Source organism: Passer domesticus, chromosome 8, assembly GCF_036417665.1.
Source record: "Passer domesticus isolate bPasDom1 chromosome 8, bPasDom1.hap1, whole genome shotgun sequence".
NCBI lineage: Eukaryota > Metazoa > Chordata > Aves > Passeriformes > Passeridae > Passer > Passer domesticus.
The window spans coordinates 30,513,045-30,527,961 of NC_087481.1; the positions used below are offsets into that span (position 1 = coordinate 30,513,045).

Consider the following 14,917-nt stretch of genomic DNA (forward strand, 5'->3'; position numbering starts at 1 on the left):
CAGTGTGTTACTGAATTTCAGATTTTTTACAGAGTCTGACATCTGATTTTATATTTTAAATAAAAATTAAAAAAACAAAGTATAGATGCTTTAGATATAGCATGTAATAACTTAAGCTAATAATGAATTCCTCTATACCTTCAGTAAACCTAGGTATAACATGCCTCTATAAAAATGTTTTCAAGAACTGTAAATCTTTCAGACCATTCTCCTTAACAGTTAAACCAAAAATATTTTGGATTTTCCAAACCAAGTTGTTATTACATGTGTTGCCACAGCAACCTTCAGTTACAGAGCATGGACAAAATTACAAAATACTTGTTTGCCTGCTTGGCCTAATTATCTTTAATGTGACTTGTACACAGTACTCCTTTCCTATTCTGTCTTTGAACTTGATAGAAATCCTGCAGAGTTCTATCCCACCTCTTTCCCGGGTGGTTTTCTCTGTTTTAAGGACTTCATTTACCATGGGTTTTTCTCTTCAGCCCTTTAGCACACTATGTGCTGTTCCTCTGTGTTTTCTGCCTTCACTTAAGAGTTCTGTTCAGTTCCTATATAATGTTGCCTTTTTGGAGACTTCCTATTTCCTTTTTTATCTCTATCTCGGGTGTTGTCAAATGCTGAAAATAGCATTGAAAAAGACCCTGGAGGTTTCCCTCTTTTCTTCTGTCAGCCTTGCCTTGTGTTTGACTTTGGCAGTTATTCTTTAGCTGCCCTTCAGATGACTGATTTACCCAGTCTATTTTCTGTTTGTTTTTAAAAGCCATTTCCTTATTTTCATTCCTCAAAGTGCCTGAAATGATGATTTCTTAGTTTCGGTGCTGCTCTCAAATGCTTCACTTGAGTTTATTGGCCTGATTCTTTTGTAGTTCTTTCCCTTTACTCAAACTTATCTTCTACTGTGGTCTTTTTTCAGCATCATCAAAAGCAAGACCTAAGTCACTAAATCAGTAATAAAAACAATTAGTTATTTTCCTTTAGCTGCTTCATAAAGGTGGAACAAACAAGTGAGGTCTGAGATTGTGAGTTATGGAAACAGGTAAAACGTTGTTCCTAATGCTCACCACCAGTTCATGACTCCCTCAAAGCAATTGCTTTTCCTGCAAAATATCCTACACCTGGCATTGGTACTTTGAGCTCAGACTCTTCTCAATTCTGGTAACGCTCTGTGAAATTAGTTGAGGGCTTTGCATTTCTGCCTGACTTCATTTTTTTTAAATTCCACTGTAATATACATTGTCTTATAAACTTTCACTGGTCAACATTTTTAGTTTAGTAGGGAGAAAATGCAGATATCTATCTGCCTTCTATTTTGGGCACTTTGTGCTTTACTTTGATTGCATTATAACCTTATAATACTTAGTGCAAAAGTAGGAAAGCTGAGAATCAGGCCTCTTGCCTAGGTTCAGCTGTTAAGCTAAATTGAACTCAGATTGGTTGGTGGACTGAAAAATAGCACTCTTCAGTTTAAGAAAAAGCTTATGATGCATGTTGTTGCATGAGGAATTTTTGGAAACTGAACTTTTTGAGACGAGTATTTTTCACTCCAGTTCATTATGGTGAACATTGCATTATAATGAAGTCTGGAGTTTTGCTTCAGCAAAAGCAGCTCTTCTGCATAGAGTTCCCCAATCTTCAAAGCAGTGGTCTTGATGTTGTGTGCCTCCCTAGAAAGAGGTGCTGGGCTCCATGCCTCCAACAAACTGGGTTAAACCCCAAGCTGTTGTGGGTGAGCTGTTGGGTGTGCTTGCTGAACCTGTGGTAAAGCACAGCATCTGAGGACAATCACTCCAGACAGGATTTGCAGAACATGGAAGTGAACTTGCTGAAAGTGGTAAGACACGTGTGGTGTGCCTTGCCCTTTTAGCCTTTTCCCTTCTCCTTGTGCAGAATGAGGGCTCCCTGCACTGGGGTGCTCGGGTTCCTCAGTTCTTACAGCAGGACTCACAGATGGTCTGTCTCACCTCATGCTTTCCCTGTCTGTTGCAGGAAGCCAGCAAAGCACGCTGCCTGTGTCCGGTGGAAAAGCTTTGTGGAGAGAGAGCTTGGGGACAGCACTATAGTTGGACCTGGGATTTCACAGTCCCAAACTCAATCTCTTCCTAGGTTGTACCAGCTTGAAAACCTAGTGCTGAATCAGCCTTTTGAAAATCATACCCCTTTTAGTATACATTACTCTTTTCACTTATACAAGTAGAATGGGATTCTTCTTTTTCTGTGACTAGTAATAATTGCTGAAACATGTAATATTCTGTAGGGTTGGAGCTGATGCACTTGGAAAGAATTTCTTTATTTGCTGTTCTTTTTGAGCTCATTGTCCTGAATCACTTCATGATGCTAATTGCTGTTAAGCACACATTATTAACTATGTTATTCCCATGTAATTACCTGCAGTTCCTTATGCAGTAGAAAGAACAACAAGAGAAGTATCTAAATTTTATTTTTTTTAAATGCACTAATATGCTGATGAAACTTGTACTTTATCTTATGGCTATTTCAGGATGACATTGCTGACACCTATTTGTATATTGTGTTTCCCAAGTACCTCACAGGGGAAAATGCTCAAAGTGCATTCACACATGGCCCAGTGATTACAAAGTCTTGGTATTTGCAGTTGTGGGGTTTTTTTGTAGCATGGAGTTTCCTTTCCTCAGTGTGGTGAAGAATGTGTAATTAGGGAAGCATAATGGAGTGTGCTGTTGACAGGAAAGTATGTCTGGAATCTCAAATGCTGACCTTGTGTGACACCATTACACTTCCAAAGTTCTCATTCAAACATAGTAAGATGGCTTATCTAGGTTTATTAGTAAACATTCTGGCATATTGTGTTTTTATTTTATGCATTTTTAATGCATTTGCACAGTAATGGCAAAGCTTTTCCACTTTTTGTGTTTGTGGCCACTGTTTCCATTTTATTTGTCATGCTCATTAAAGTTCTCGCAGTAGAAGAAAATAATGCTTGTTCACACTAATTTGGAAGATGAAAGCATGGCATAGAAATAATTTATCAACTACCAAACCAAAGCTGCCTCTCAAACATGCCTGTATTTTGCAGAATTGCTTGAAAAAATATGCATTAGTTTAAAAACTCCTGGTTCCTTGATAAATGGAAGCAAAAATAGCATAAATATACAGGCATTTTCTTGTCTTAAGTATTAAATCCATGTTTCCTTTAAATGGCTTCCATTTTTTTGTGAAGCTTTTTCATAGTTGGGTTTATTATTATTTCCAATGCCTTGCTGTGTAGGTTTTCCTGATTTTTCTTGTAAATGCAGAGAATGCTATTTGTGGACAAAGCAATTCAGATAAGACTTTGAAATATGACAAAAGGAGGTGGTTTTGTCTCAAGTATTCCATCTTTCTTTTGTATTGCTCATGTTTTACAAAGTGCATAATAACTATTTTCATATCACACTCTCCCTCCTAAGTAAATAAATAACTTGCCCTGCAGAAATGCAAAATGTTTAATGTCCTGTGTCACAACCCAAATCCCCCCAAAAATCTTAAAATATACTTAGCTCTTTTAACCATTTGTAATAAAATACAGTAGTGCTTTGTGAGTGCTGTAGGAAGGCTGCTGAAGAACAGCTGAAGAAACATTTCAGATAAATGCCTCTTCTTCCTTTTCACCTGTGCATCTGTGACAAAGAAAATTTAACAAATGATGGCCAGCAAAGGGGTGGCGTTGCAAGGGAATTGTTGTGCAGTGTGTTGGTACCCTATATGCCAGTATTCATGTTAGTATTTAATGATCACATTACTATGAGAAATAATTATAAAATTATAATTTTGGTGCTAGGCATCACTTCTAGGAGTAGCCAATAAACCTAAGAAAAATCTATGGTTTTGCTGTTAGGAAAGAGGTGTGGTGCCTAAATCTGGTCTCAGGCCTTAAAGGTGTGATTTTCACTGGGAACTCAGGAGCTGGAGCTGGCTGTCCATAGGAGTTTCCTCAGGCCTGCTGTGTGTGATTGTCACTTGGTATTCATGGGTTTAGTTTCCTTGGAGTAGTGGAGTGAAAGGGTGTCTGGTTCTCTGCCCAGGCTGCTCTGGCTGTCCAGCAGCACTGGCAGTGTCTGAGTGAGCTGTGAGCTGGGTGTTCCACAGCCTTGACCTCCTCAGTTCCTCCTCCTCTTGGAATTCTTCAAGCAAGAGGGGTCAGTCTCTGTCTTTTTAACACTGACTTGCCCTCATTGCAGTCCTTTAATATACCTGACTGTATTTAATACATATAATTCATTTAGCACTAAATAGCATTTTTCTTGTGCCATTAGCATACCTGTGCAATGTGATGGTTTATCAGTCCCTTTAGGAACAGCTTTATATGAACCACAATCTGAAAGGCAAAAAGAAGCAGAGTTTGGTGCTCATAATAGCATGTTTGAAGCTTTGTTGTCCCAAAAAGTCAAGATAACATATATTTCCCTCACTTCCTTTCAATGATTTCGTGATAATGTGAGAGCTGAAATAAAAGGAATTAACATCATCTCTTCACAAAGCTGTTTTTGAATTCCAGGTAAACAAAGTAGTTGAGTTTCAAAATGCTCTCAGCTGCGGAGGAGGCAGGATATTAATGAATAAAAAAGTCTTTGCAGTGTTCCATAAGCATCAGGCAGAAAAATGTTTTAATCCATCTTTGTTTCTTCTAGCACTGTTACTGTGTCATATTAGCAGAGGTGTGATGATTGTATATTGTATTGTTTGTATACATGGTCTGAAATAAGGCTGATCTTCCCTGAGTAGAGGAGGCTGCTGGTAACATTGGATGTTTGCACAATAAAAATGTAACAAAGCTTTTTGTGACATTAGGGTATATAAAGTATCATAGAACCAGCTGTATCTCACTTTTCCTTTCTTGCAGGATATCTTGAATAATCTTGATTCATGTGATCTTGAAGATGATGATCTCATGCTTGATGTGGACCTGCCCGAGGACCCACCTCGTGACAAAGGTGAGTAAGGCAGCCAAGCAGTCTCACTGTGAAACTGCTTCATGGGCTTAAGAGACTTTTGAGTTGCTTTCTTCTGACTCCTGACTTAATAAGTCCATGCACTCTTCAAGTTTGGGTGGTTTTTTTAAAGTAACAACTCTTTCTTTTGTGAAATACTGGGAGATATTTCTGATTTCCCAAATACAACTCTTACATTTGAAAAAATCTGAATATAGAAATGTACTACCTTGAATAAAACTGCAACCTTGTTTCATACAGTTTTTTCTTTGGGATTATTTCTATAGAATAAATTTTAAATTTTTAAGTTAGTCTTTCAGTCTCATGATTCAGCTATATTTGGAAATGCTGGGATAGTGTTTTCTTTCAGCTTTGCTGAATGGCAGCATAATTCTTTGAGATAAATAATTTTCTTCTACAAAATGAAAACATCTAATAGATATACATACACGTCACGGTAGCAGAAGATATAAAATTTAAGATATGTGTTTTCAAATTGTGTTTAATGTACTCTTGTTTTCACTGAGGGTGCTGGCAGACTTTTCACAGAGAAGGCAGAGGTACCTAGATGCCCCTGAAATAGAACAAATTCAGGATAGAGTGAACCTGGTAAAGGAAATTACGGCTGCACTTTGTCAAATCTCAGACTGGAAAGGCATTTGCTTTGTTTATGTTTGAGGCATTTGCTTTGTTTATTCCTGGGACTGATGAGTATTGTTATTATTATGAGCTACTGTTGTGTGAATATGGGTATTAGTTTCACCTGCAAGTTCAGTGGAGGGCAGTCTATCTTCAAATGCAGAAACACTGAATGTGGAGCACTGTCAGCCCTAGCCAGTGCAAACAGGCACTGAAAGGAAGGTGCCTTTACTTGTTTTGTGTAACATTCAGCTGCTTGCTGAAGTAAATTCAGAGGTTTTTGAGAGCACCTCTGAGTTATCTGGGTGAAGACTCCTGTGTGCATGTTAGATATGAAGCCAGATTTACAGTAAATAAAGCACAGTTTTCCATCTGCGATGATGGTGACACATCATGTTTTAATTCTGTGCACATGTGAAGTGCAGTTCTTAATCTTTTAAATCTCAAAATGAGCTTTTCAAAGTTCTTGTGTGAAATGATTGAGAACATTGCAAGTATGCAACTTTTCAACTCTGACAGGTATGAATTTTTTACTTTTTTACTCATTTTCCAGAATGGGTAACAGTGCAAGCCTAAGGCATATTCTTTCAGTAGGAGTAATTTAATTCTGTTGGGGAAAAGCTAAAGAAACAATTTTAAAGGGTAGATCAATTTCTCCTAAGTTTCCTTGTTTATATGAAACATGCACTGCATTTGCATCAGTAATTCCATTACAAGTTATTAATTTGAAAACTGCTAGAAGGGCATGTTTTTAAAGGTAAATGGTTACCGCAAAAACATTAAAACTAATTACTGCTACTTTTGACGGTTTTTTAGAGGTTGGGTTTCCTTATGAAATTAGCCTGGCATAAATTGGGTATCTCTGCTTCTTATCTTGAAAATTCTGTTTTCATCAAAGAGGATCTGAAAAGAAGAATTCAAAAGCCACCTCCAGGTCTTCCCTTATAGACATGACCGCTTGAAAAAACAAAGCTTCTTCTTGGTTAATGTCCACCTGTCTTTACTCAGTGTCTCAGTGTTTACTTTTCCAAAGCTGAAAATCATAATTGCTTGTAAACTTACTGAGCGCTTATTTTGTTATTAATTTTCATGTGTTATGAGCTGTAGAAAGACACTGCTAAAGGAAAATAAATCTTGTTAGTTAAGGTGAATGTTTATTTTATTATGCAATTTTTTGGTTATTTGCTAGGTGAAAAAAACTGAATTGTAGGCATGAGTACTTGTTCTAGTAATGTTTAACAGCACTTTTTGCCAACACTTTTTCCATAATTATGTGCGACTTCACTGACGTCAGCCTCTTAAGACTTTCCAGGTCCTAGGAAACTCTCCTGGTTTCACTTTGGAGCCTGGGATGCTGCTTGGCCACTATTTATAGCAGCACTTGTAGCTGCACAGGCATGCAGGGAGCGAGGAGGGCCGTGTAAATCAGAGGGTGACGCGGGGCTGGCTCCCAGCCCCACGCAGGCTGGGAACCCAGCAGGAAAGGAAGGAGGGCCTGCTCGGAGCCGTGCGCCGCGGGGCTCGGGGGCAAACACCGCTCCCTTGAGCGGAGCTGCTCCCAGGAAACCACTGACAATGTGAGGGAAAGCTCCTTGGGTAAGTGAAGGACGAGGTGTGGTGGCAGAATAGCAGTTTAGGATTGTTTTTCCCTGGTCTGACTCCTGGGTAGATGTTGTTTTGGCTTTCTCTCAGTCGTTTCCGGGCTGTTGCCAAATTTAGCATTTGTTCCCTTAAGACGTTTGTGGAATTCCTGTGGCTTTGCAGAAGTTGGTGTTTTAAAGAGATCGTTTGGTTTCCTTGTTTTAAATCACGCTGGTTGTCCAGTTAAATACAGATTAAATGTCTCTGAATCTGAAAACCAAACCATCTGAATAGTGTGAGGTATATCTGTATTTTAAGTAACAAAGTTGTTTTGTTTTTGCAATGCAATACTGGCCTTTTTTTTATCATGTTGCCTTTCTGTGTTTGTGTGTTGTTAGAACTTGTTGAAGGCCTGGAGATACCACCAGTAAGAATGAGAGACAGGAAATTGTTACTTTTAAATTTATTTTCTTCCATAACCTCTATCTCCTCCAAATGATTTTTATTTAAAGTGGAAATACTGTTAAAGCTGGATTCTTCTGTTTCTGCTACAGGTTGCTATTCTTGTAACAAGTTTATACTGTTTAGGATCAGTTAAAAAAACCAAAACAAACCCCACAGACTTTTCACTGCATCTGTTACCACCACATAGTTAATATTTTATTTGCAAGGTCCTGGGAACAAGTCTTATGATTTTTTTTTAACATTATGCTCTCTGTAGAGGAATGTGAAAATATGAGCCGCTATGAGAGACAAGACAGAAATACAAGACAGCATCAAGAGGGATTCTGGAAAAGAGCACCACAGCAGCGATGGAATGCACAGGAGCACTATCATCTTGGCCATACTGACCATTATATCCATGGTAAAAATGATTTGAACAGGTAAAGCACTTTTCTATATCCTCACAAACATTTAAACCACCAGTGAGCAATTCCTTTTTGGCATTAAGGGATCTCAAGTGATATTGAGTACAAGTACAACATTTTCAGAATAGTTGTGTGTCTGAGTGGAAGCACCGCTGAGGGTTCTAACAATTTCTTTTCAAAACTTATGCTTCTGTTTTCAGTCCAAGTACTTGTTGCTCATGTTGATACAATATTATACAAGTTGATTCAAATAGCTTATGTGTTCAATGGAAAACAATTGCAATGTCTTACTACTTGTGTTTTGTAAGTTTGGGCAGCTTTTTGCAGTTTAATTTGTTGGTAAAGCAAATGTAACCTTATAGTCTTTACAGGGTTGAATGACAGTTGATAGAAATTCTGCTGTACTAACTGGTTTTAGGGTACTGTAGTTTATAGTCTGAGAGGGGTCTCTGGGAGTGGACAGGAAAGCTCTGTATTTAAGTGAGATAGCATTGACTTTTTCAGATTTATTCATTTATTTTCTGCTGTATGCCACAGTATGTAAGTACAGCCCGCATTGCATAACACTTTCCTTTTGACCAACCGCCGTCTAGCTCCAGTTTGTCATGTGTAATTTTCTGTTTTGGGCTTTTTTTAGGGGTTCAAACTACCTGGAGCCTGGGGCGGGCGGCGGCTGCGCGGCGCCGCGGGCGCTGGCGGAGAACACGGTGATGCTGGACGAGATGACCCTGCGGCACATGGTGCAGGACTGCACCGCCGTCAAAACCCAGCTCCTCCGGCTCAAGAGGCTGCTGCGCCAGGTGAGCTCTCCACAGGGACTAAGGCACTAAAGTAAACTGGGGACTGCGCCTAAGTGGTTTTATGTTCTGTTTGGCCTTATTAGGATATTGGAGTTTCATTTGTACATTGAGTTACAAAGTTCCAGAAAGTGACTATACCTTTTATTGCTGCCTCCAGTAGTGCCTTGTCAGCACTTTGCTGACTGCAAAACCCTCTAAATACCAAATTTTTTAATATCTATTCAATATTAAAATTTACTTCTCTGAGGAAACATCAAATTTAAAAAAACAGCGTATGTGAAAACCAGCTTTTATCCAATAAGATTCAAAAAAGCTGGGAGTTAAAAATAAATTAAAAAATATTAAAATTGATCCCATTGATCAAACTTGCATTCAGCAAGTCAGTGCTATTAGCTTTTTCTTAAGGCTTTGTTTTCTGTGGTAATCATATTTTTTAGAAAAATCTCTTTGCTTAGGATTCTTCTCTTGGGAAGCTGAGAAGCCTCAGAGAAAAAGAAAAACAATATTATTTCATTTGTTTTTCTTGTGGTTTTGTTGCCTTGGAATGTGGTTGGGAATTGTTTATCCAACAGGTGATTATTTCATTAGTTTCATGTGAATTGTTTTGACTTAATGACCAGTCAGGGTCCAACTGTGTCGGGACTTTCTCCAGAGTCACGAGTTTTCCTGAGTATCTTTTAGCCTTCTGTAAGCATCCTTTCTGTATTCTTTAGTATTGTTTTAGTATAGCATTCTTTAATATAATATAGTACCATAAAATAATAAATTAATTTTCTAGAAACATGAATTCAAATACATCATTCCTACCATCATCTGGGAACCCCACAAATACAAAAGTTTTCCTCATTCTTTTAATCTTTTCTTTGTGTTTTGACAAGAAGCTTAGCAAATCCTGCTGGGTTATCTCTACTGGAAGTGTTCAGACTTAACTTTCCTATGTTATGAAATTGTCATAAGCTTTTAAGGAGCTTTTTTAATGTACCTCAAAACATGGAAAGTTGTGGGAGTTGGAAAACTGCTGAATGACTCAGCAGATGTATGGCATTTCAGCTACAAAAATTTCTTTGTTACCATAATAAAGAACAGTCCATGAGGCTTTCTTTCAAGGCATACACAGATTAGCATTGAAAAGTGTATGATGTTGTCTTTCAATATCAAATTCATTGCTGTTCTTTTCTAATAGGATAATGTAATGAAAATAACTTTGTGCCTTAAAAGTAAAGAACTAAAAACACAACAAAACAAAAAGCAAGTCAACCTTGAGGCTAATTCAAGGGTGTGATTGTGCCTTTTAGAAATGCTCTTGCTTCCTGTGGTGAGATCTATTCCTGATTTTGTCAGGATGAAAAACAATTGTAACAAAAATAATGCAGTGTTAGAAGGGGAAGGTGTGTTCTTAGAACCCCATGTCTGAGTGGTGGGCTGCATAAACTGTGCCCCAATCATTAATACAGAGGTGGCAGGGAACCTTTACCCAGGACTTTTAATGCCTTTAACACAAGGACAGTTTGACAGCTTGATGGATGATCTGTGTGTGTGGTTCATGGTATAAAGGCTTACACATTATAGCCAAGTAATGTGTGGCCCTGCAGAGTATCATGTGTAAAATCTTGATCTGGTTTATAATAGCCAGGTTGCAGAATAAAAGCTTTGCATCAAGTAGCTCAGCTTAACTTTTTTTAAAGAACTTAAATGTACAGAATGAAGCAGTTACTCTTAATATGTCTGTTTGTCAAAATTTGCTCCTGGTCTTGACAAATGCTTGATCCTTCTTCCCTGTAACAGTGAGTCTCATAATAACAGGTATTATTCTTCCCTTCACATTTTGTCAGGCATACTTGGCTGTATTTTCCTGACCTAAATCAACCCTGTTTTGACTCACCAGTTCCAAAACTCATCACTGGACTTCTGAATATTTATTCTACTCTCCTGTGTGTAATCCTGCCTTTTAATCAAAGAACATGAATAGTAATGTAAAAGTAAATGAGCCTGCTACAGAGGGGGAACTTCAGACCTTTACTACCTTAATTTGCTAAACAATAAGGGAAAACTTGTATGAAATATTTTTTTATTACATTAAAATGTTAAGCCTTTACTGTAAACATTGTGCTTCATACTAACAGGAATGAGTAAAAATACCACAATTTGTCTTTACTTCTTGAACAGAAATACAGTTTTGAAAACAATTAGTTGAACTTTAGCATTCTGAACTCTGAACTAGGACTGGATCACAAGCAGCTTGCAAAATATAAAAAAAATCAAGGTACAAAGTCAATTGCTTTCAAACCCCAGTTTTATTATGGAAGCAGAAGTTCTTCTGTTAGCTCCACCAACATTACACATTTAAGTGTATGTGTTGTCTTTCTCCAGTTGTGACATTCAGCAATAATATTTAATTTGGATAGGTAGAAATAGAGCTGTAGTCAGGGCTTAGGCTCGAGGTCCCAGAGGAACAGTTACAGTAAAATAGGAAGAGTTAGTAATTAAATAAAGTTTTATACAATTATCTCATCAGCTGTAGTGTGACTTAGTGTAGAGCACAGCACGTAATGAATGTATACCTAGCAGATTCCTGGGGAGACTTAATGTGCTGTCCTGGATTCATTGCTGTGACTGGAGCTCACATAACTGCATATAAATTAGCTGGTGTATTGCTAGCAACATAGCTGCAGCACTTGGGGCTGGTGCTGCATTTCCAGTTCAGCTTGGAAAAAGAAATAGTTCTTGGAGTAGCAGAGCCTTGGCTGAGCTCAGTGTGAGCAGTAACACGTGCTGGCTGCTTACTCCTCACTCACTGCCATCTTCTGTGCCTGCAGACAGTGAAATCAGCAATAGGAGTCACTCTCATACAGAGCTTAGAAAATTTTCACAGTAGTGGGTCTAACCTTCTCTGACTTCTCAGTAATATAATGTAAAATAACCTATATGGAGTGAAAAATGTGGCTTGTTCTTGTACTAAATGCAGCCATATTTACAGAGGTGTACTGCTGGAGAGTGTTCTCTCTTTAATGCTTAACTGGAGTGCTAACTTTGGATTGTAAGAAGAAAATGTTTTGGAAGTCTAATTCTAGTAATAATTGACATGTAAATGTTAATCCCTCTTAAACATTGACTAAGGTACTTCATTTGCATGATTATTAAGAAATAACTTTTCTTCTGATCTTAACATTTCTTCTTCCTCCTCAGTTTCAAAACTTGCTGCTCTAGGTGGAGGCTAATGTGTTAATACAATTTTAAATAAAGTTTTTCTGTTGCTCTGGAGCCTTTGATCTTTGCAAGGATTGACCATCCTCTGTAGTAACCCATCAGTGACTTGCAGCCGCCCTGTCTTATCTCAGATCATCACTTGCTGCTCTTGTAGGGAGGACTGAAACATGAAGCAGTTCTCAGAACTGTGAGATCTGTGAAGCTCTTTTTTCTGTGGGAGGCAGGTTTTATTAAAAAAAAAAGTTTCATTTCAACTTATCTTTCATGAATGGAAATGAAATTCTATTTTTCAAGCACAGCTCTTCACTGTAACTTATCAGATACGGCCCATTTGTATGAAGAGCTGTGAATGAAAACATGAACCATGTACTGCAGATTTGTTAAATGCATCAGTACATTTTGCTGAGGCTTTAGATCACTAAGTCACTTGTGTACCTTTGAAATACATATTCATTGTGTTCTTTTCTTTTTGCATCTGGTGAGATCCACAAGAGAGATTCATCTTTGTTTATGAGAAGCCTGAAGTTGAGAAAGAAACAGAGTTACAAAATAAAAAGACGTTTTTGTCATGCATTAAGTTGTATAAACGCCTCTACAATTAGTATTTTTTACTAGCCACTCACTTCAGTGACTTAATTGTGCTTGAAAGAAACAGAACCAAAAGAGATGAACAAACAGTAGCAAATCAAATTGGCAAATTTGATCAGGTTTAAGCCATGGCTTAACTGTCAGATTGTCACTGTGACACTGTTTGACAGTGGCAGTGAGATTGACATGGCCTGGATGAGACTGCACTCAGAATGCCAAGCAGGCAGCAGGTGAATAGCACCCTCTGCTTGATGGCCACTTTACACAGCTTCTGCTTGCTTCATTATTATTATTCTATTCTGAATAGACTCATTAGCAAAAGAGTCTATTCAGATCAGTGGTTTGTACTGAATAAAGATGGGAATTGGGAATCAAAACCTAGACCTTGGTAAAAATTCACTAGATCCTGATAAACTTGGTAATGCTCTGGATTAGTGATTACACCAAAATAAATAATGTGTTCTGCTACTGTAAAAGTGTTAGCAGTAGCAGTTTTCTGTATTGCCTGTTGTGCTGTGATGGGCAATGTGGTGATACCTTTATAGTTTATTGTGTCTTTACCAAAATATTTAAAGCAGATGTTCTCTCCCAAGTTTCCAAATTATTGGCATATTGCTATACTTCTTAGTATTATTTCTAGCCTACCAAAAATAGCATATGCATATAACCAGGTGCATTTTCTTTGCTAATTCTATCATTTTTTCAGTAATTCTGATATCTTTTTTTGTAAGATATTAGATTACTCTGTTTTGCTGATTTCCCCTGTTTCATTTTACCAGTATAATGAGAAAGAAACAAAAAGCACAAGAAGACAGACTTCATAGATTAATCTTAGCATGTGTTCAAACGGAGGCATGAGTTCCTACTGATAGAGTTAGAACTGTTTCTTTTCCAGTTGTGCTGTGTTCTCTACATGTGTACTGAGGTAATTGCAGCAGTGGTGAGGGAATTGCTGCAGGTGACCTTGGTCCCTGCTTTGCTGGTGAATGAGTCAGGTGTAGCACAGGCCTGGAGTGCTGATTTAAATCACCAGAGAGTGTGTGACATACTAACCTTCTTTGCAATCAGGTCTTAATCTGCTGTTGTGGAATGTCTTATTGCTCCACTTCCCTGCATTTTAATAGCAGTAAAATACTGGAAGTACAGAGCTTTGAAAAGCCATGTGAGATACTTTTGCTTGAAATAGTTTGTCTTGTTTTGTATTTTTTCCCATTCCCATGGTGACTCTTTCACAGTTGTAGCTGTGACACCATCTGTGACTTCGCTTCTGAATGTGCGTATTTGTTTGAATCGTTGCTTAACATAAAATGTTGGTGAAATTTTTTAATTGGGGAATAAAAAATAAATATAAAATACAATATAAATATGCAAAAAATAATTTGCAAAACTGAAAGTAATTCTAGGATTCTAATTGCTGCATTTTTCCTCTAGCTTTTTACAAATGTTTTGAACTAACTAATGTTTGTGTTTTTATGCTATTGCTGTGCAAATTATTTCAAAGCACTCTGGTAGAACTTCTCTGTAACATGGTGTGTAAACTGCTGCTTCATCAGTCTTTCATTTGCTGGCCACGGGCCTGGAAGGGATAAGCAGCTGCTTGAGAACTGATGAGAACTGAGTGCTGGACAGTGTAAACTTGACTGTTCTCAAAATTAACAGTCAATTTATTTAAAAGCCCAAGAAACAAAAAAACCCCAAAAGCATCCAAACCAAAACAGCACCAGAAAACTGTGAGATGTAAAGTTCTATCAAGTTATAGAAATGAAATGTAAGTGCCTGTAGCATGGGCATTACCTGGGCACTGTACATAGGCTGCAACAAGGGTTGCTTTACTGTTGGGGGGGAAAAGGAAACTTGCTGTTTCAACAGGTGATTCAAACTTGTATTCTTGTCTTTGTCCCCTGGTAGAATGATGAAAATGTGTCACTCCAGGACATCACATTCTCAGTTCCATCGAGTCCAGAACCGCAAGAACCTGAGTCAACTTTTAAGGTAAATTACATTGATTGACTCTAAGGAATAAGACTTGTTTATGTTTAGAAAACACACCCAAAGCTTGTGTGTTAATGAAGTCCTGCTTCTTGCATCTTTCTTTGTTTAAATGCTAACCTAGGTGAGCCCCACAAAGTCAGTGGCTAGTTTATTATTTTTTTAGAATGGGTATTAAAGGCAGAAGTCACAATAGGTATTACAAATGGGGTCATCTTTTATAGTTGCAGATTTGTAACATTGTGTTTTCTGTGGTGGTAATGTTTTGTAGCATTACTTGGCTCTTACTGTCAAA

At 37.8% G+C, this 14,917-nt stretch overlaps 1 protein-coding gene across 7 annotated transcripts in view; it reads left to right on the forward strand.

The window, feature by feature from the left end:
- Positions 1-14,917, forward strand: part of CCSER2 (coiled-coil serine rich protein 2) — a 61,344-nt gene that overhangs the window by 22,710 nt on the left and 23,717 nt on the right. For all 7 annotated transcript variants that reach the window (XM_064430062.1, XM_064430061.1, XM_064430063.1 and 4 more), the window contains 4 exons: positions 4,862-4,952; positions 7,891-8,053; positions 8,676-8,838; positions 14,542-14,625. In XM_064430062.1, coding sequence (XP_064286132.1) covers positions 4,862-4,952; positions 7,891-8,053; positions 8,676-8,838; positions 14,542-14,625 — 501 coding nt within the window. The remainder of the gene's footprint in view (positions 1-4,861; positions 4,953-7,890; positions 8,054-8,675; positions 8,839-14,541; positions 14,626-14,917) is intronic.